The 20929-nt window shown below is 41.1% G+C and overlaps 1 protein-coding gene across 2 annotated transcripts in view; it reads right to left on the reverse strand.

The window, feature by feature from the left end:
* The window catches only part of RPRD1B (regulation of nuclear pre-mRNA domain containing 1B), a 59431-nt gene that overhangs the window by 24237 nt on the left and 14265 nt on the right, over positions 1-20929 (reverse strand). Inside the window, exons 3-7 of one of the 2 annotated variants that reach the window (XM_011929065.1) lie at positions 19964-20062; positions 17900-17915; positions 10509-10610; positions 8622-8742; positions 1556-1731 (exon numbers count right to left, since the gene is read on the reverse strand). In XM_011929065.1, coding sequence (XP_011784455.1) covers positions 1556-1731; positions 8622-8742; positions 10509-10610; positions 17900-17915; positions 19964-20062 — 514 coding nt within the window. Of the gene's footprint in view, positions 1-1555; positions 1732-8621; positions 8749-10508; positions 10622-17899; positions 17916-19928; positions 20063-20929 lie in introns of both variants that reach the window. The other variant, XM_011929064.1, reaches the window with a different exon arrangement.

Below are 20929 nucleotides of genomic sequence, written 5' to 3' on the forward strand. Positions count from 1 at the left end.
CAGTGAAAGATGAGCATTTCAGATAAATGACCGTCTGGTACTGCCTGTGAAACTCCCTTTAGGATCTCTGGTCAGTGCCGATGTCTAAATCTAAGCCGAAGATGTTGACAGCCCTTTCGCATCTTCCACATTCAAGCAGGCTACGAATGTGAAGTTCCTGCTACCACTATGCAACACGGTTCCCAGAATCACTGCAGGTAAGGATACGGTAAAAACCGCCTCCACTCATTTCCCCTCAAGTCAGATGACCGTGCTGAAAGGCAAATATAATGATCTCAGCCTCAGAGCTAGCTCAATGTTCTCTCCTTCTGTGCCAGAGCATGCTTCCTGAGCACGGAAGTGACATGGCTCTCCCTGTCCCTTGTCTACTCTGAGAGGGATTTAAGAAGTATTTCTTGAAATACAACATGACCGGCTCTCTAACTCAGAAGTGTCCTCCTTGACAAAACCACTGGCTGCAACTCTTTTCCATATCTCTTGAAAAAAGAAGAGCAGACATTCCTGAAAAGGAAGTGCAGCAGCCCGGGGCAGCAAAAGTTCCCAAACATTCACACTGCTGGCTCTGTTATCCATGGGACCAAGTACTGAGGGTAAACCACCATGTACTTAATTACGAAGCCAAACAAGTGTATGGTGAGGATATGTTTCTGAACTCCCTCCCCAAGGTCACTCGGACTAATGTCCTCAACCCAGGGTAGAAATGAGTTCTTCCTCTACAGTTTGAGAACTGTGCTATATAAACACTACTGTGAAATTTAAGAGCTGACTACAGATGGACCTCGGAGGCAGACAACTTCTCAGCCACAGCATGGATATAAGTCATAAATAAACCTCCAAATGGCCAGGCGCGGTGGCTCACGCCTGTAATCCCAGCATTCTGGGATGAGATGGGTGAATCACGAGGTCAGGAGATCAAAACCATCCTGGCTAACATGGTGAAAACCCGTGTCTACTAAAAGTACAAAAAATTAGCCGGGCGTGGTGGTGGATGCCTGTAGTCCCAGCTACTCGGGAGGCTGAGGCAGGAGAATGGCGTGAACCCAGGAGGTGGAGCTGGCAGTGAGCTGAGATCGTACCACTGCACTCCAGCCTGGGCGACAGAGCAAGACTCCATCTCAAAAAAAAAAAAAAACACAAAAAGCAAAACAAAAACAAAAAAAACCTTCCAAATGACTTAAAAGAAATGTTTTTCAGCACTTCCCAACTACCACCAAACATACTCTTTGGTTTTCACTGATTTGCTATTGTTTTTGTACCTCAATTTACATTTTTTTTAAACATGAGTTCAAACAAAAGCAGTAGTAAGATCCTAAGGCTGTGATTAAGAGTTCACTGTTTCCTACAATCCAGTTTGTTCTGTCCTGGACATATAAGAACATGACTTCAATTTTTAACTATGCCCAAATAAATACAGTATCTGATGGATGTTCAGAATTCACATCATGAATTTTCAAATGATAAAAATGTTGTTAATTAAAGCATAATAAAAACCTCCTAATGTGGGCTACAGGAAGGGAAACGTGGGCAGTCTGGGATTGCCTTTTAATGGACTCACCTCTAGCTTTTTCTCCTTCTCGGACAAAACATCTTTCTGATTCTGGGTATACTCCACCAACATCCGAGCCAGCTGGCGACGGTCCTCCAGCTCTGCCGCCAGGCGCCCGTTATATTCTGCTAGTAACAGACATGCTTCATCTACTGTTTTTGAAAGACGTTCAGCTGCCTCTTTGTCTAAGTACAAATGAGATCAAAAAATAGAGAAAATACACAAATCACATAGGTACGATTACAAACATTTCTGGGGGAGGTTAACGGTTTCTCTCCCAATATACAGAGTCTAAGAATAAGCCAGAACCTGTGGACAAACAACGAGTTGATTGATCAAGAAATCCAAAGGCATTCATTCACTCTGTCAACAAGACAGGACACCACTCAATTACCTGAGGTGAGGAAGTGGTACAGGGGAGGAATCTGGCAAAGGCTTTCTAAATGCCTGTTCCTGCAAAAGCTCTCCAGAGAAAACAAGCAGAAAGAGATACTGAAGATCATCCATGAAAAAATCGTTCCTTGCCTCTGAGAATTTCAAGTGCTTTCATTTATATTACAGTTGGCCCCCTATATCTGTGGGTTCTGTATCTGTGGATTAACCATGAATGGAAAATACTCAGACCAAAAAATCCCACAAACCAATAAAAATAACAATTAAAAACCCACAATTTTAAAAATACAGAATAACAACTATTAACACAGCATTTACATTGCATTAGCTATGATAAGTAATCTAGAGAGTATTTAAAGTATATGGGAAGATGTTTGTTGGTTATAGACAAATCCGACACCATTTTATTTAAGGGCCTTGAGCAACTTTGGATTTTGGTATTCTCAGAAGGTCTTGGAACCAAACCCCCATGGATATGGAGGGACAACCATATTTCATTAAGTAGTATTTTTACTTTCCACTGGAATAAAAAATAGCATGCACTTTATTTCTTGGGTGTGGGAACTAATACCTCCTCCCCGCCAAAAAAATCCCTACATGACAGGTTTCAATATGCAGTGAGCTAAGATGCTGGGACTCGAAGCCAGATCTCTAAAACGATCTATAGTACTCTATCTCTTAAACTATGTAAGCCTTGGACCTGCGGATGAGTTTCTTCCTACATTCAACAAAATGTAAAGTCTGATAAGAAAGAGGTTTGTAAATGTTTCTGAACGTGACTCACAGCAGAAATACACTTATGTAAACACAAAGAAAAATGAAAGCAGTGTTTCATAAAATACTCATATACCCATTCTTACTATGTGTGCTCTATCTTCTATTTTATTCCTTTTTTTTTTCTTTTTTTTTCTGAGACGGTGTCTTGCTCTGTTGCCCAGGTTGGAGTGCAGTGGCATGATCTCGGCTCACTGCAAGCTGCACCTCCCAGGTTCAAGCCATTCTCCTGCCTTCGCCTCCCGAGTAGCTGGGACGATAGGCACCCGCCACCACGCCCGTCTAATTTTTTTGTATTTTTAGTAGAGACAAGGTTTCTCTGTTAGCCAGGACGGTTTTATTCCATTTTTAAAAAACTGTTGGTCATTAGCTACCAGACTGATTTCATATGCAATTAATGGGTTGTGACTCACGTTTGGGGATGGAAAAACATTAAGAAAGGGTATTACTGGGAAGAAGTGATGAACAAAGGAGGATCTGCATTTACAAAGAATTGACATAATTAATTACATGTGGGTGGTGGTGAGATTAGAATTTTAAATATGTATACCTCATTTTTAAAAGGCCTAAATGGATCAAAACAGTAGGCTGGTGCTTTGAAACAAAGGGCACCAGAGACTCCCGCAGTACCATGGGACAGTTCCATGACACTCCCTATGGATACAGGCTGTCAGAAGTCAGAGCTCGCACTCTCCTGGGGAACTAGGATTTAAGAATTCCCAACACAGTATCTCTGGCAAACAGCCATGTGGCTTTTAGATGCTTTTTTTTTTTTTTTTTTGAGACGGAGTCTTGCTCTGTCGCCCGGGCTAGAGTGCAGTGGCCGGATCTCAGCTCACTGCAAGCTCTGCCTCCCGGGTTTACGCCATTCTCCTGCCTCAGCCTCCGGAGTAGCTGGGACTACAGGCGCCCGCCACCTCGCCCGGCTAATTTTTTTTATTTTTAGTAGAGACGGGGTTTCACTGTGTTAGCCAGGATGGTCTCGATTTCCTGACCTCGTGATCCGCCCATCTCGGCCTCCCAAAGTGCTGGGATTACAGGCTTGAGCCACCGCGCCCGGCCTAGATGCTTTTTTAATGTGAATATTGCAAGAGGAACTGCTGAAGGATTCCAGATTGGGTGGGATGCCAAAGATTAGGCACCTCTACCCTACTCAGGGATGGGAAAGAAAAGAATGTCCTTGGTGAAAGGGAAGAAGTGAGCCTAATGGAGCACAAAGGAAAGAGATCACCTCATTCACAGAGGATAAAGGACCGCCAAACTTCTCATGGCTCAGTGGCTCATTCCATGAGCAAGCTCCTGGGGTGGTTAGGTTGATTTTAGTTTTGTTATTGCTTGACTGATCATTTTTAAAAAATGGTTAATTCACTAAGATGTTTAGGTGCCTGTGGCAAAAAACGGCAAATACAATTTTTAAGATTAAAAAGAAAATCAATTCACAGCCTCAAGAACTTTTACAAAGGAAATAATTCATTTACACAAATAATTACAACCCAGAAAAGTAACTTATAATAATTTAGTGAGTTATACAAAACATGCAGTGAAAATGCAGAAGCCAGATGCTCACTTCAGGGGACCTACCCACATTGTCCTTATGCTCCCTGCTCTCCTTCACCCATCAGAGTGGCAAGTGCCTCTTTCAGCCAGTCCTCCAAGCAGCATGCGCGTCCCATTTCCTCTCATCCCATGTCCTCTCGTTTCCTCAAAGACTCAACTTCTGCAGCTGTCCCATGTCTTCTCTACCTCAGCAAATTCTCTCTCTCCCTCCTGAAGAACACCACCAGCACACAAACCTGCTGCCATGTATTCCACCCACATACCACTATCCCACTACTGACCTGCTTCCCTGCTCCCCCTTGTAGCTAAACTCTTTTCAGAGAAGTGTAGCCACCTGCTCTCCTCCTGAGCCCACCCCAACCGGGCTTTATGCCCACCAATCCTCTGCTCAAAACCTTCCAATTAGTTTAACAAATTTTAGTTCTTATAACTAGGCTCTTAGAAACAGTAGAGAATAAAAAGGACAAAAACTCTCTGCCCTCAAGTTTATATTATCAGGTAGGAAGATAATCAATATACAATATTATGCTTACTTATCAGCTGAAGAGAACTACAGAGAAAAATAAGGCAGAGGAGAAAGAGTGGGGCACTGGAAGCGGAGGGGGATCAACATTTTCAAAAAGGTGGCCTGGGTAAGCTTCACTTAGGTGATACGTAAACAAAGGCCTAAGAAAATGAGAACCAGCTTCGTAACTATCTGGGAGGAACGTTTCAGACACAGGGGACGAGTACAAAGGCCCTAAGAGGAAAGAGTGACTGGCGAGGAACCCACATGACCACATGACTTGAGCAGTGAGTGAGGGGAAAATAGTAAAAGTCTATGTGGTAACAGAGGCCAGTGAAAGACTGGCTTTAAAGCCGGGCAGGGGGCTCATTTCTGTAAACCCAGTGTTTTGGGAGGCTAGGATAGGAGGATTCTTTGAGCCCAGGAGTTTGAGGTTACAATGAGCTATGATCAGGCCGCTGCACTCCAACCTGGGCGAGAGAATGAGACTCTATCTCAAAAAAAAAAAGACTGGCTTTTATTTTGGTGATGGGGGGAGTCATGGGGGTGCTCTGTGGAGCAGGAGACACGATCTGACTTCTACTGAAGAGGATCACTCTGGTTACTATGTTGAGAATAGAATGATGGCTAAGCAAGAGGAACAATGACGCAGCAGGACCAGCTGGGAGGCTACTGCAATAAATCAACTGAACATGGCAGAGACCTGGACCAGAGAGCAGTGGTAGAGGCGGTGACAAGGTATCAGACGCTGGTTTTGATCCCAATCAACAGGAATGATGAGGGCCATTTACTGAGATGGGGAAGACCATGAGTGAAACAAGTTTTAGAGGAAAGGTCAGAAGTTCAGTTTGGGGCAGAGTAAGCCTGAAATGCCTATCAAGATATCCAACTAATAAAACTGAGTAGGAGGTTGGATATATGGGTCTCAAGTTCAAGGTGGAAGGGTCAACGCTGGAGATGTAAATTAGGAAATCATCAGCAGAAAAACTCTTATTTATAGTCATGAAATTGGGTGAGAATGGCTGCCAGTGAAACCAGCAAAAGAAGGGGGCTAATATGAAGAGGTCAAGGAAGAGTGAAGAAACCAGCAAGGAGGCTGAAAAGACACAGAGAGGAGGAAAGCTAGAACAATGCAGGGTCCTAGTTCCTACTGCTACTGTAGCAAATTACCACAAATTTAGTAGCTTAGAATATCACCAATTAATTATCTTATGTCTTACTACGGCTGCTTCCTCCATCTTCAAAGCACATTGCTCCAACCTCTGGTTCCACGGTAATACCCCCTCCTCCCTTCTCCCACCTTCCTCTTACAAGGACCCTGTGATTACACTGGGCCCTCTTAAATAATCCAGGGTAATTTCCCCATCTCAAGATATTTAATCATATCTGCAAAGTCCCTTGGCCATATAAGATTACATACACACAGGTTCTGTGGATTAAAACATGGGCATTTGCGGGGTGGGGGGTCAGGAGGCATTATTCCAACTACTACACCAAGTGAAGAACGTATTTTCAGGAAGAAGAAATAATCTACTGGGCCAAATACTACTGGGGTGAAGTTAAGATGGGGGCAGAGAATCCACCACTGAGTTTAGCAACAAGGAAGTCATCAGCAACTGGGAGGACAGGAAGTAGAGAGAGAGCACAGGCAATCCATTCAGGTGGTTTGGCTAAAAGAAACAGAGAAATGAGGCAGTAGCTAGAGGAAGATATGGGGTCAAGAAAAAAATCTTCCCATGTGGGGGAAAATTTCATGTTTTTATGCTATTGAGAATGATCCAGTAAAGAGTAAAACATGGAAAATGCAGGAGAAAAGGGGAGCATTGTTGGAGCAATGGCCTTGGCTAGATGAGAAGCAGCAGATCTAATACACAGAGAAGCGGGTTTAGAAAACAGCATGTTCACACAGAGAAATAGGAGGAAAAGTCAACTCAGACATGTTAGTTTTTCCCAGCCACATTCCACTGCACAGGTACGGGAAAGGAAGAGACAAAAAGCTAAATTTATGAATGGCGGTTGCCAGGTGATACAGGAAGTGAAAAATGATGAATTATTGTTTAATGGGTATAGAGTTTCAGTTCGGCAAGATGAAAAGAATTCTGGAAACTGGTTGTATAACAATGTGAGAATACTCAGCACAACTAAACTGCACACCTTTATGTTATACGTAGCTTACCATTTTATATGTAGTTCATTTTATATGTAATTTACCACAATTAAAAATCAAAATAAAACAAATATTTTAAAAGGAAGCTACATGAGACCTTTAGGTCAGTGAAATAGAGAAATGAAATTACATACATGGCTAGCTTTACATTAACTTGCTTGCAATGTTTGCAGATTATGATTTTGATAGTAAGCATAAATGAAGTGGTCCTTTTAGTAATAAATATTTTTAAAATGTGATTTAACCTGTTTAGGGATTTTGCCAGGAAACTACACTGAAGGGAGAAAGAGAAGAAAATGGGTTGAAGGTGTGCGTGAGGAAGTGAAGACCACTCCAATCTGAGTAAAGAAGAAAATGAGGACTTGAGGGCCAGGAAGAGGTAGGGGGGATCAAAAGACTGCAGGTCCCAGTGGGGCAAATTGCCGGGGTAGGGAAGCAGAGTGAGGAGCTAAGATGCTTCTTGCATGACTCAGAAGGCCTCCGAGCAGTGTTCTCCAACCCAGTACACACACCGCCACTGCCTAAGGTCTTTCCCTGTGCTGCTTCCTCTGCCTGGTGGCGCTTCCTTCCCTTAGATATCCTCATGGCTTGCTTCCTAATTTTTCGGGTCTCTGCTCAAGGTCATCTCATCAGAAAGGCTTTCCCCAAGCACCTTTAAAATACTATTAATACCGCCCTCAATCATTCTCCTCTGCCACCGCCGGGCTTTATTTTTCTTCTTGACACTTCACTTGAGGGCATATAGGTGGGCCTCAAATATTTGTTGAGGGAAATATTTCATCAGTAATCTTTATTTCCTTTAGATAGATACGGAATAAGTTAGAGAAGCAGCCAAGTCAAGGGACTGGAGTGGGAAAATGGTGGCCTGAGATAAAGCCTAAAATTCAAAACCTAAAATTCAAAAGACTGGAATGAAAGGTCTGAGTTTTTGTAAGGGGAGGAACATAGGCTTTGCAGCCTAGGTTAGAATCCCAAGATCCACTACTTGTGTGACCTTGGGCAAGATACTATCTTCTCAAAGCCTCAATGTCCTATGCAATATGGAGACACACATTCAGTCAACTCCAAAGACTATCACAAAGAACAGAAGTACGGGTGCAAAGCATACTGTCAAGATTAGTTCACGCTTCATTCCTTTCTTTCAGTTTCTCATGCAGAAAGCAGGAATCGTGTCAACTGCCCCTCCCTGTTTAACTAGGGAGGTCACGATTAGGGCAAAATGACATGTCTAACACACACCTGAAATTCCTGGCATTGAAGGCACTATCATCTACAGGGCTTGTCAGAGAGCAGGGTACAAATCACACAGCCCTGAATCATATATTTTTTTCTTTTAGTAAGAGGGTTATGAGTCTAACAGACAGAATAATACCTAATCTTCCCCTACCCAGCCCACACGCACACAATTTGTACTATGTTTTTAACAGACCTCATTTAGAGAGCCACAGGTTGTGGTACACCAGCATTTCTGCAATAATTCCTAGAATCACTATTCAAGCTCTGACTATTTCAAGTTTCTTTGTTCACCATGTGAGTTATGTTTGCAAATCCCAAGATGGTAGAGCATCCGATACAACATGGAAAGTAGTCTATACCCGCAGACATAAGTATGGCCTAGGGTTAGTTGCATTAGTTATGTCACTCTTTCCTCACCTTTCACCCAAACTCTACCTTCTCACCTGTTATTTTTTCCAATAGAGAAACATCTTGCACTTCCTGGGGCAGAGAAGCAATTTTCTGTCGGACAGTAGCATCCCCTGATGCGGCATTTTCCAGATCCTGCAAAGCTTTTATTAGTTCCTCAGTCTGTAAAATGAAAACACAAACACTATCCATTAAGACATGGGGTTTAAAGAAAATTAGTTGGAGTTAAATGAGGTGGAGGCAAATTCTAAAAACAGTCATTCCTGCCATTTCTTAAAAAAACTGTTCTTAGCCCCAGAGCTTACATGCAAGCCAATGTCATGGATTCTAAGAAAATCTACAAAATTAGTTATCTAAGTCCATGGCAGGACATGAATGAAATTCTGAATAATTATTATTATTTTTTAATTCTAAAAGAACATGTTTTTGGCAATTCAGAACAATGGAGTTTGTATTGCTTAATTTCAAATGATGCATCATTTCCAGTATAGAATAAAGGTATAAATATCAGATGTTAACAGTTGTGTGTTGTGGCCAGGTGTGGTGGCTCACACCTGTAATCCTAGCACTTTGGGAAGCCAAGGCAGGAGGATCATTTGAGCCCAGGAGTTCAAGATCAGCCTGGACAATATAGCGAGACCCTGTCTCTAGAAAAAAATAAAAATAAAATAATTAGCCAGGCATGGCAGCATGTGTCTATAGTCCCAGCTTCTTGCGACGCTGAGGTAGGAGTATCACTTGAGCCCGGGATGTTGAGTTTGCAGTGAACTGTGATCATGCTACTGCACGCCAGCCTGGGTAACAGAGCAAGATCCTGCCTCCAGAAGAAGAAGGAAAACATTATATGTTGACTGATCAACCTACTTCAAGTCTTTCTTGGATTTTCTTGACAAAATGAATGTCACTCCCAAAATTAAATGCATCGAACTTATTATAAACAAATGGGGGAAAAAGCAAGAAAAGTAAACCAAGGATGCACTTTCTATATATATCAAAAAGGAGTTTCTTAAACTGTTAGAAAACAAAAAATGCTAACAGGCCACTCCATAATGACCAAGGAGTAGCTAGCTCCGTAAACGGTAGTTAGATTACCCTGAAAGATAATAATCTAGGCTGTCATCTTTAAAGTGTTTAAATGCAAAGATATATGACCTAACACTGCTGTCATTTAATCCCTAGTCTAACTCAACATTGTAACATAACGCAAACTAGACATGCTTCCTACTTACATAGGCTTTAAGCATGACCATGTGTAACAAAGCTGTTTTAGGCAAAGTAAGGAGATGCCCCCCTTGAAAAGAGCATGGGCTCTGAAGTCAGACACACCTGGATTTAAATTAAGACAGTGGTCAAGTTACTTAAACTGTCACCTTGCACCTAAATTCTCTGACTGTAAATAGATAAAATGAACCAAGACAGATTTCATAAGCTAACCTGTATAGCCAAATAACATGAACACATGGTTAAAGACTAACTCCCTGTTTTAATATTTAATAGGCTATAGTGCAGCAAATTTGCTATTGACACATAGACTGTCTTTAGATATTAATGAGTTATTTACTTTATAAAACTACCATGCTACTGGAGACAGGCCATGGTAGAAGACTTTTGAATGTCTTTGTAATATTATCTATCCCTTTCTCCAAAATCTATTTTTAAAGAATACTCTTCATTTCTGGGATTGAAAAAACCAAGTCCAAGTACTTTATAAAACATAAGCCCATCCCAGAGTCATGGCACGCAAAGAAACAGTGACACCTGCCATCCAGCAAGCTCCTCTGGGCAGAATGATGCACGGGGCCCCTGAGAGGTGCCCTCTGAAGATTCCATACTAGTGGTCACTGGCGCCACCCTGTGGCCATAGTCTTCAACTAGAGGTCACTTTAAGCCACTCTTCCCTACTCTCTGGGGTCAAGACCTACCAAGAGGGGTCCTGCAGAAGGATCCTGAGGAGAGTAGCTGCCAGGGTAGTCGTCATCCTCCTCCTCTTGAATTTGCTGAAAAGTTCGTTTCAGAGATTTCTTCTCTTCTGTTGCTAGAGGAAAGGTAAAAGGGATAAATTTGAGCCACATATCCTGTAGTAATAAGAGTCACATGCTATGCACAACAGGCCACATGTAAAAACAGGGCTGAAGGGGTGCACATTTTCGGAATAGCTTAATAATAACCTTTATGTTAGTTATTTTAAATTGATTGTAGTTCCCTACATTACTGAAAAGAGTCAAACAGGTCTTTGTCCATCATCTCGGATTGATTCTCTGGTAAAATACTATGGAAAACAGGCATCTAAAGTGAAACTTACCCAACTATCACACTTGAGTAAGAAACTCATGGGACAATACAATGAAGCAAGCCAACGTGTGCTAGGGTTTACAGAGAACATAGAGAACATATTGCGTATAAAACGAGATATGTTATGCTTTCCAGGGATCATGTCAGAAAACAGGAGAGAAAATTTTATCAATAAAATTGTGTCAAAAATTCCAAACGCAAATATTCTTTACGCTATTCCTCTAAAAACAAAATAAATCTAATTTACCTTAAAATTAAAATAACCATTACTGAGACATATGATTGATACTACTGAGAAAAATTACTTAAGTTACCATTTTAAATTTAACCACTTTTGAAGCTGACAGGTTATATTATTATCTATCTGCACCGTATGTTTTTACATTGTTATGAGAGATGTGTTAATTCCAAAATCATTCTTTTTAAATCAAGTTAGACAATACAAAATAAATCCCAAACAACTGTGGGAAATAAATCTAAATGATAAATTCTACTTTAGAAAGTAAAGAAATATTGGACACAGCCTGTGCCTGGCATTGCAAGTTTCCTTTTAATCTTTCCAACAATTTTAAGATACAGCATCTCCATCTGACAGGTGAGAACACAAAGGCCAGGGAGGTTAAATGACACACTTATGGTATGACTCCAAAACCTGTCCTCCTCCTGCTGCACTCAAACTTAGCACCATACAGGTACCCTCTCATTTAGCAAAAACGGGGACACCAGGCACCTGCTTCAGATATATACACATTTTTTGCTTATACATTTTCTTCTGGAACCAAGCCATGTAGCTCCTGTTCTCTACATTATATACATTATATACTAACTGACCAAACTTATGTTTGAAGTGAAAGCCAGGTCAGTATTATGAGTTTTATTTTTATTTTATTTTTTTTAGATGGAGTTTCTGCTTTCTTGCCCAGGCTGGAGTGCAGTGGCATGTTCTCAGCTCATTGCAACTTCTGCCTCCTGGGTTCCAGCAATTCTCCCACCTCAGCCTCCCGAGTAGCTGGGATTACAGGCACCTGCCACCACGCCTGGCTAATTTTTGTATTTTTGGTGGAGACAGGGTTTCATTCACCATGTTGGCCAGGCTGGTCTCAAACTCCTGGCCTCCAGTGACCCACCTGCCTTGGCCTCCCAAAATCCTGGTATTACAGGTGTGTGCCATCACGCCTAGCCAAGTTTCATTTTTTCTTAATGTTTTTGTCTATTACAAAAAAATGAGACAGCAACATCTGCAATACTGGACGTCCTCCCCTCACTTTGCGCATTCTATTATACACAGATTTGTTATCATGGCTTTGTTAAATGACACCAGTCCCTCAATAAAACAAGTTCGAACTTCAGTTACCATGGCATATTAACTTGAGTAAATGCATGAAGTACAAATTTTGCTATTAACTTCAGCCCCCAAATCATGATCAGTGACCAATCACATCATTCTTCAAGTCTATCAGTGATTGGTCACTGCACACCTGTCATGCAGGTCACACAAAGACAGCAAAGCACTTCACTGGGCTGTCTCCTTATCTCCCAGTGATAACACTAATGACATTTTATAAAAATGAATGATCAGAAGAGGGTATTGATCATAAAGATGAACGTGGAACAAAGAAACTGAAACAAAAGCAAATGCTGGAACTGAAATCCCAATGGCACATCAGTGGAGATACAGAAGAAACAGCAGGTTGCAGGATGCCGCCACTGCCAGCATCAGAGGGAGCCTAGATCCATGGCCAGAGGAACTTGTAGAGGCCAACTTAGCAATGAAGAAAGTGGGAGTGATGAAAAGAATGACAACGTCCTAGAGGAAGAGATGCTAACAAAAAAAACTGCATGCTAAAGAAACTGAGAGGTATTTTACAACACTGAAAGCATAATAGATAAAATGTTGGAAACTGATTCAAACAAAATACAGTATGACAATGTGCAAAGCCACAGAAAAGATGTTTGCTCTGTATATGTATATAAATTATACAAGAAGGCAACCCTTGTTCAAACTACTCTTGATAAGTTTGTTACAAAGAAAACACACTTTAATTCTCAATGTTTCTAATTTGTTGTTACAGCATATTAAATAACTGTTAGTTTACTATCTCTTTTGTTTCCCTATCCATTTGGAATCAACAGGGAGTTCTTAATTCTTTGACCAAAAAATTGTAAAACTCACAGAACAATCATAATTTTCCCCACTGATTATAAAGATTGCTTTGCCTGGGTTCAGCCTGCACAGTCATGGTTATAGTCCTACACTACTATGCAAAGCAAAGATTGCTATATTTTTAATATGAAAAACCTTATTAGGATATAATTTACATAAGAAACACCTAACAGTACTTTGTACATAGCAGCTGCCTAATTAATGTGTGCTATGACCCATGCAGACATTTAGCCACTATGACATCAAAACGGTCACATGGAAGGAGTGGCCATTAGAAGCTAAGTACAAACTTCAAAATTTTTATACTGTTGTGTTTGCTTTCAAGAACCTAGAGGAGTGCTCAGTAACTATTAGATACACCAAAGAAAGTAGAAAAAAATTATAAAACTTGAAACCCTTCCATTTTTCAAACTCTCACACAGAAATTATTACATATAAAAACCAAACACTACCTCAAGACACTTAGAATTCCTGAATTTTGGCACTGGGAGGACTTAGACAGACCTATGCCTTTGTTTCCCCCAACTCAAATTTTCATGAAAATATCTAGGTCCACAAGTTGCAGTTTGCCCAAAGTCAGAGAGTTTGTTAGTGTAAATCTGGGTGCCACAGATCAAAGCTTCCTTATCTGGAGTTCTCTTTGCTGCTCGTGAACAGCATTACAAGACTTAAAATAAGAAATCATCTTAGGACCACTTATGTCCTTTGCCATCCTGATGGCAGAGGACACAATAGGTGTTAACCATTATTATTCTACTTTTCCAGTTTCCTCCTATTTCCATTTGGAGGACCTATTGGTGCTACAAACCTAAGATTTCTGGACATGAATTACTAATCATTTCCCCCACCTAGGCTCTCCTCTTTCCCTGAGCTACCTATTTCCATTACAAACACTTTCACTGTCCCGTCTTCCAGGTACAAGGCCTTAGAAACCATTAGAATCTATCCCAAGGTCCCAATTTCTAGCAGATTCCATACCTCAGAAGGATGCCTTACATACTCCCTCTCTCTCCTCCTTCCCCTACACAGCCTCTTACCAGCAATCTGCCCTCTGTCACAGCTGGTTGAGACCACTGTCTCCCCACCTCTAGTTGCCCCTTTCCCAAGTTAGACTATACAGTTGTCCCTCAGTATCCATGGGGGATTGGTTCCAGGACCGCCATGGATACCAAAATCTAGGGATACTGAAGATCCCATTACAAAATGGCATAGTATTTACATATAACTTACGTACACATCCTCCCATATATTTTATGTCTAGATTACAGTACCTAATACAATGTACATGATATGTAAATAATTGTCACACTGTTTCGTTTTTAAAATATGTATTGGCCGGGCGCGGTGGCTCACGCCTGTAATCCCAGCACTTTGGGAGGCCGAGGCGGGCGGATCACAAGGTCAGGAGATCGAGACCAAATACAAAAAATTAGCCGGGCGTGGTGGCGGGCGCCTGTAGTCCCAGCTACTCAGGAGGCTGAGGCAGGAGAATGGCGTGAACCCGGGAGGCGAAGCTTGCAGTGAGCCGAGACCGCGCCACTGTACTCCAGCCTGGGGGACACGGCGAGACTCCGTCTCAAAAAAAAATAAAAATAAAAAATAAAATACGTATTATTTTTCCCCAAAATAAATTCAAAATGTAGTTGGTTGCATTCGCAGATGTGGAACCTGTAAATATGGAAGACTGTATTCTATTTTTAAATTAATCTTCCTAAAGTGGAGTGCCCACTCCATCATGTCCTTATTCATAAACCTTAAGGGGTTTCTAATGATTTTACAGATTCTTCCTAAGTTCAAAGCCTAATGATGGCAATGGTCTCCAACTCCCATGGCTCTTGGGCCTCTCTTAAAGCACCTGGTCTTGCTACTCTGGCCACTGGCAAGCGTTCTTCTCTGACAGGAGCACTTAGTGTCTTATTCCTCTACATCCCTACAGTACCTAGGAAAGGGCTGACAGGTCGGAGTTTGAAACCGCTTGAAGGGAGGAGTCACAGAGCTTGGAAGATGCTAGTGCTAGGCCAGAAATGACTATTGCTGCTACGAAGTCAGCAGTTATGGTGCCCAGTATTGTCAGTCTAGTCAGACAGCCATTAAAAATAACTTAGGATTTCCAGGTTTCCTTTGCAAAAGTTATCCATTGTTTTAAAAATTAAAATTATTTTAAAAACTAGAATATTTATCAGTCCCATTTCTACATATGAATTTAAGGTAAGCCTTCCACTATCAATTCAGCTTCTACCACGGTATACATTTACACTCCCTTTTTTACTCACTTGACCACTCTGTTTACAGGCAGGACAAACTGTGGGGGTAGCCAAAGTCCTTCTGTCCTCATACTGGGTACCTTCTACTCTACCCTCCAACCTGTCCCTGTGTCTCCAGCAGGCCTTGTACTCAGCTAATCTTAAGTAATCCTCGTTACCTAAGGGTTTAGAGTATGCCTCTTACAACCTGATTGTGGGAGAATTTCAGACACTGTGGCAGACTGTGAAACTAATCTTAAAGCAAAAAGTTGGCCTGCAGGCTCCCAAATCACATTATAATATGTAGTCACCTACCATAAAGCTGGATCTTCTAGAGGATCCACTTGAAATTTTCTGTGATTTAAAAAACAAAACAAAACACCCTGTGGTTGGTCTGAGTGCAGCGGTGTTTACAACTAATTGACTGCAATCAGTTACAGGTTTTTTTGTTCCTTCTCTACTCCCACTGCTTCAATTGACTAGTTAACAACAATAACAAAAAACACACCTATATATTTTATATTACTTTTATAATGAGAAAAGGATCAGGAAATATTGTTTGCAACAGCTCCCTCATTCTTTGCTCCATCCCTGCATAATAAAGGACATTTTAATAAGGCACATTAAACTTTACTTGTGGAAAAGAAAAGAACCTGCAACAAATAAAGGTCTAACACTTGAAGCACAGTTCTACAAGCTGTCTACCCTTATCTCACTGAACTGAATAGCCAAATCCAGGCATAAACCCAGGGAAGTTGTGCCTAGAACTCATACTCTTAGCTACCATGTTCTCCAGCCTTGCACAAAGTCTGGGGGACTGAAAGTATTAAAAAACTCTTCTTACTTTTGCTACCAGTTCATATATAGAAACTCAACATATTAGATACTAGAACTGGCAGGGCACTGGCAGGGCAAACAAAACTCGTATCATCACCCCACTGATAATATCTCACCTGCATTATCTCAAGTAATCCTCATCATAACCCTATAAGGTATTACCATTAATAGCCATATTGTACAGTGAGGATCTGAGCTTCAGAGAGATCAAATGCCATGGCCAAGGTCACAGAACTTTAGAAATGACAGCTAGGGGACAGGTGCGGTGGCTCACGCCTATAATCCTGGCACTCTGGGAGGTCGGGGTGGGCGGATCACCTGAGGTTGGGAGTTTGGGACCAGCCCGACCAACATGGAGAAACCCTGTCTCTACTAAAAATACAAAATTAGCCAGGCGTGATGGCACATGCCTGTAATCCCAGCTACTTGGAAGGCTGAGGCAGGAGAATCACTTGAACCCAGGAGGCAGAGGTTGCGATGAGCCGAGGTTGCACCATTACACTCCAGCTTGGGTGACAGAACGAGAACTTGTCTTCAAAAAAAAGAAAAAGAGAAAGAAATGACAGCTTAGGATTCATACTGTGGAAGCCTGAATAGCCAAACTATATTAAGATCCAGGAAAGCTGGGTAACCTACTCACAAATTCCTACCAAAATTCAAGTCTATGTTGAAACCATGTGCTTTCAGGCAATACGACAGCGTGAAGAATATCAGCTTTAAAGTCACATAGACCTGGGAATTCACCACTTATCAATTATCTCTCTCGGAATAAAATTACTATACCTTTTTGAGCCAGTATTCTCATCTAAAGTATGAAAATAATACCAAATTCACAGAGTAGTTATAAGGATCTAAAACAAATTAACGTGAAAAGTAGCCAGCAGAGGCTGGGACATAATGGATGTTCAATAAATGCTAGTTCCTTTGTATCTACCCTCTCTCTCTAAATCCTCCTACAACTGTATACTACATGAGTCACATGTGGCTCAAATAAAAAAAGTTCCATTCAGTCAAGCAACACCTTGACTATTCTCAAGAGTAGAGAACTTTTCTCCTTTTCTTACTTTTAAAATTTTGTTTTTAACTGACAAATAATAATTGTATATATTTATGGGGTACAGTGTGACGTTGAGACACCTTTAGAACACCTCGAGAGACAGGTTTATAAACTTAATACCCAGTTCTACAACAGAATTCCTAAACTCATGCATTCTCCAATGTTGTAAGAACTGTCAAAGTTCCACAGAAAAATTTTTATTTCAGAGGTAAACTTTATGAAGTTGCCTGAAGACAAAGAATTACCCATGAATCAAAGCTGGAATATAAAAGGACTACTCAAATCTGGAAATAAACTTCTCGAGAACTCATCAATATTTGAAAGGACTCTGGTAAAATATTCTGATAACTCAGGTCCAGAGAAGAGAGTGAAGACAGAGTGAGTCGGCTGGGACTAACACACATGCTGAAATCTTTTGATGTGTGTTTTCATCTTTATAGAATAGAGAAAGAGAAATTATCTTTAGATCAGCATTATCCTCTACCTAGAGGAAACTGCCTCTGTTATTGTTAATGTCTGTCCAGACTCTCAAAAAAAAATCAGAAACCCAACGAAGCTATTTCCAATACTATCACTGCCACAAATTCCACACATTCCCAGAATGTAAAACTATTCCTCACTCTTTTCTCCCTCTTTCCTATTGCATCTAGCGTAGCTGTTTACTCAAAGTGTGTGTCCAGCAAATGTACATTAAATTGAAATTCAACATTAGCTTCAAACATCCTCTTTCAAGGCTCTCCTACTTGCCCAAAGGTGTTTTTAAAAATCAGCACTGTTTACCAATGAACTATCTAAGGCAGAGTAAAGAATGCTGAGTAATTCCCCAAAGCTGTACTGAAGACCTCCAAAGGACACAATACAAACACCAGAATCCAAAGCAGGAAACATCTTGCTTTTCAGAAGCTACCTACCACCTGAGTGATCCTAAAATTATCTTCTAACAACACCAAGTAAAACAACAATGACCTGCAGTCTGAAAGCACTTATGTCCTTCACAGAAAGCCTCTAACCTTTGGTTTCACAGGAAAGTTACCCACTGTAAAATGCAAATAATTTCAGACCTGGAAAGGATCACTAAGGGTACACAAAATGGTTGCTCAGTGAAGGATACTGTCACACATGCTAATCATGACTAGGTTCTATAGCAGATCCATGTACAAAGTACCAGAGAACAAGGAGGGAATGACCACATGAGCCCCGACAAGCCAAGGAAGATGTCAGAATGAGAGTTGCATTCTTGGAGAATGAGTTCACCACACAGTGAAAGCAGTAGAACGACATCAAGCAGAGGTAACAGCAGATGCAAAGGAAGCAGTGCCAACAGAGTATCCAGAGAGGAAACTGTCGACAATTCAGTTTGGCCAAAGAATACAGTGTAAGTGAGGAAGCAGTAGGAGAAGAATCTGGAAAAACAGGCTAGTTCAGATAGAAAGGATCTTCAATATTATCAGTACTTGGACTTGATCCTCCAGGAAACAAGTATGTACGCAGGCAGACCAGACCTGTAGCTTAGAAACATGTCATGCCAACTAGAATTAAACCACAACTAACCAGAAGCCAAGCAACTAAACAACACGTGATCGTACTCTTTAAAGAATAAAATAGGCCGGGTGCGGTGGCTCATGCCTGTAATCCCAGCACTTTGGAAGGCCGAGGCAGATGGATCACGAGGTCAGGAGTTCAAGACCAGCCTGGCCGAGATGGTGAAAGCCTGCCTCTATCAAAAATACAAAAATTAGCTGGACATGGTGGCAGGTGCCTGTAATCCCAGCTCCTCAGGAGGCTGAGGCAAAGAACTGCTTGAATCCGGGACGTGGAGGCTGCAGTGAGCCGAGACCACGCCACTGCACTCCAGCCTGGGCGACAGAGCAAAAAAAAATAAAAAATAAAAAATAATATAAGCTCCTATTAAGGGCTTTGCAAAATTCACACACAGATGCACTTCCTAAAGATATCCTGGGTTCAATAAAGATCAAAATCAATTTTCAGCCGGGTGTGGTGACTCACATCTGTAATCCAGCACTTTGGGAGGCCGAGGTGGGCAGATCACTTGAGGCCAGGAATTTGAGACCAGCCTGGCAAACATGGTGAAACCTCATCTCTACTAAAAATACAAAAACTAGCCAGGTGTTGTGGTGGGTGCCTGAATCTCAGCTACACGGGAGGCTGAGGCAGGAGAATGGCTTGAACCCAGGAAGCAGATGTTGCAGTGAGCCAAGATCACACCACTGCACTCCAGCCTGGATGACAGGGTGAGACTCTGTCTCCAAAACAATCAATCAATCAATTTTAGACAGACACCATGCTGACAATCATAAGGATATGTTTCAAAAGCACATCTGCATTTAATTAAACCAAGTTCTTAAAAAGCTAAGAAACTTATCCAAGGTCCTATTATAGTTAATGGCAGAGCAAGGACAAAATCTTAGTCCAGGCTACTTCCTAGTTCACTACAACTCTGAATAACTTCATTGTTCCTTTCACCGTGCAAGGAAAGTCTCTGAAAGACAGAAGCAAGCCAAGGAGAACAGAGAGCAAAAGTCAGGGTGTGAGAGGATGAACAGCATGAATACTAGAACCAGGCTTACACGCTGTGAGCACTACATAAATTCTCACCATCGTTCATGATCATCTCTCTGAAGAATCATAAAATCGCTGGTGGTTCACAGCAAACCCCACTGCAGCTTTTCATATTTGATTCGAAAGTAGGCAAAGACCAAGAGCTGTAAACATGTGGTGATGTTTCTACCTTTGGGGGGAGGGCTCTTGGAGTCCTCCATAGACAGCTTCAGCTGCTGTATGAACTCGCCGCCATACACACTTCGTTCTTGCCAGATGTTCAGCAATCTTTCTAAAGGTTTTTTACAGCCTTCATCTGCCTCTCTGCCCAGAAAAGATGAAAAGATATATATAAGCTTAAGATTTTGTTTTTAATTAGGACAGATCTACTTAAAAAAAAAAAAAAGAAATCAACAACTGACTAAATGATTTACACATTTAAAAGCAAAAGAATAAGGTACATATTCTAATACTTGGATACCCAAAACCTGACCACAAACTACATTCTTCCTGTAGTGGGAGGGATCATGCCATAATCGAAATCAAATAGGACCAAAAGTCAATGGCCAATTTTTAGACAGAAAATTATCAAAATTCCATCTTATCAATTGTGATTGCTTGCTTTTTAAAGACGACGTTAATTAAAATGTGCTGCCAGACATTCTGCTGGAAATTAAAAGTGGATCAGAACTCTTAAAGACAGAAAAATGATTTTAAAAAACCAGATGTTTAAAACAGGAAATAAATTCACTGCAACCCATCAATTCTAACACACCAACACCTCTACATGTATAAACACAATCATATACATGTATATGTTAAGACTCATTCCAGTTCTAACCACTTCATAATTATTTTAATTGTGGGCTAAGTCCATAGTCCAGGTTCACACAAAGTATCTGATAATCTTAGGACACACTTAATAATGCAGTCCTTCATAATTTATATCAAAGGATATGAATTAGAAGTAAGAAAATGTTTTCCCTTGACATGTTAACTCCTGAAACAGGACATAAAGGACTATAACTAGCACTCACTGAGAACCAACTGCCTACAATAAAATGTCAGACAGCAAACAGAAGATTGGGTTAGACTTTCTGAAAGCAAAGGGAATTCAGTCACCACCCACTGTTACCATGAACTGTTCTGTTTTGTGAGGGGGTTTAAATTGCAACGATCTTATATTGAATG

The sequence above is a fragment of the Colobus angolensis genome, unplaced genomic scaffold (assembly GCF_000951035.1).
Source record: "Colobus angolensis palliatus isolate OR3802 unplaced genomic scaffold, Cang.pa_1.0 Scaffold8, whole genome shotgun sequence".
In the NCBI taxonomy this organism is placed as follows: domain Eukaryota; kingdom Metazoa; phylum Chordata; class Mammalia; order Primates; family Cercopithecidae; genus Colobus; species Colobus angolensis.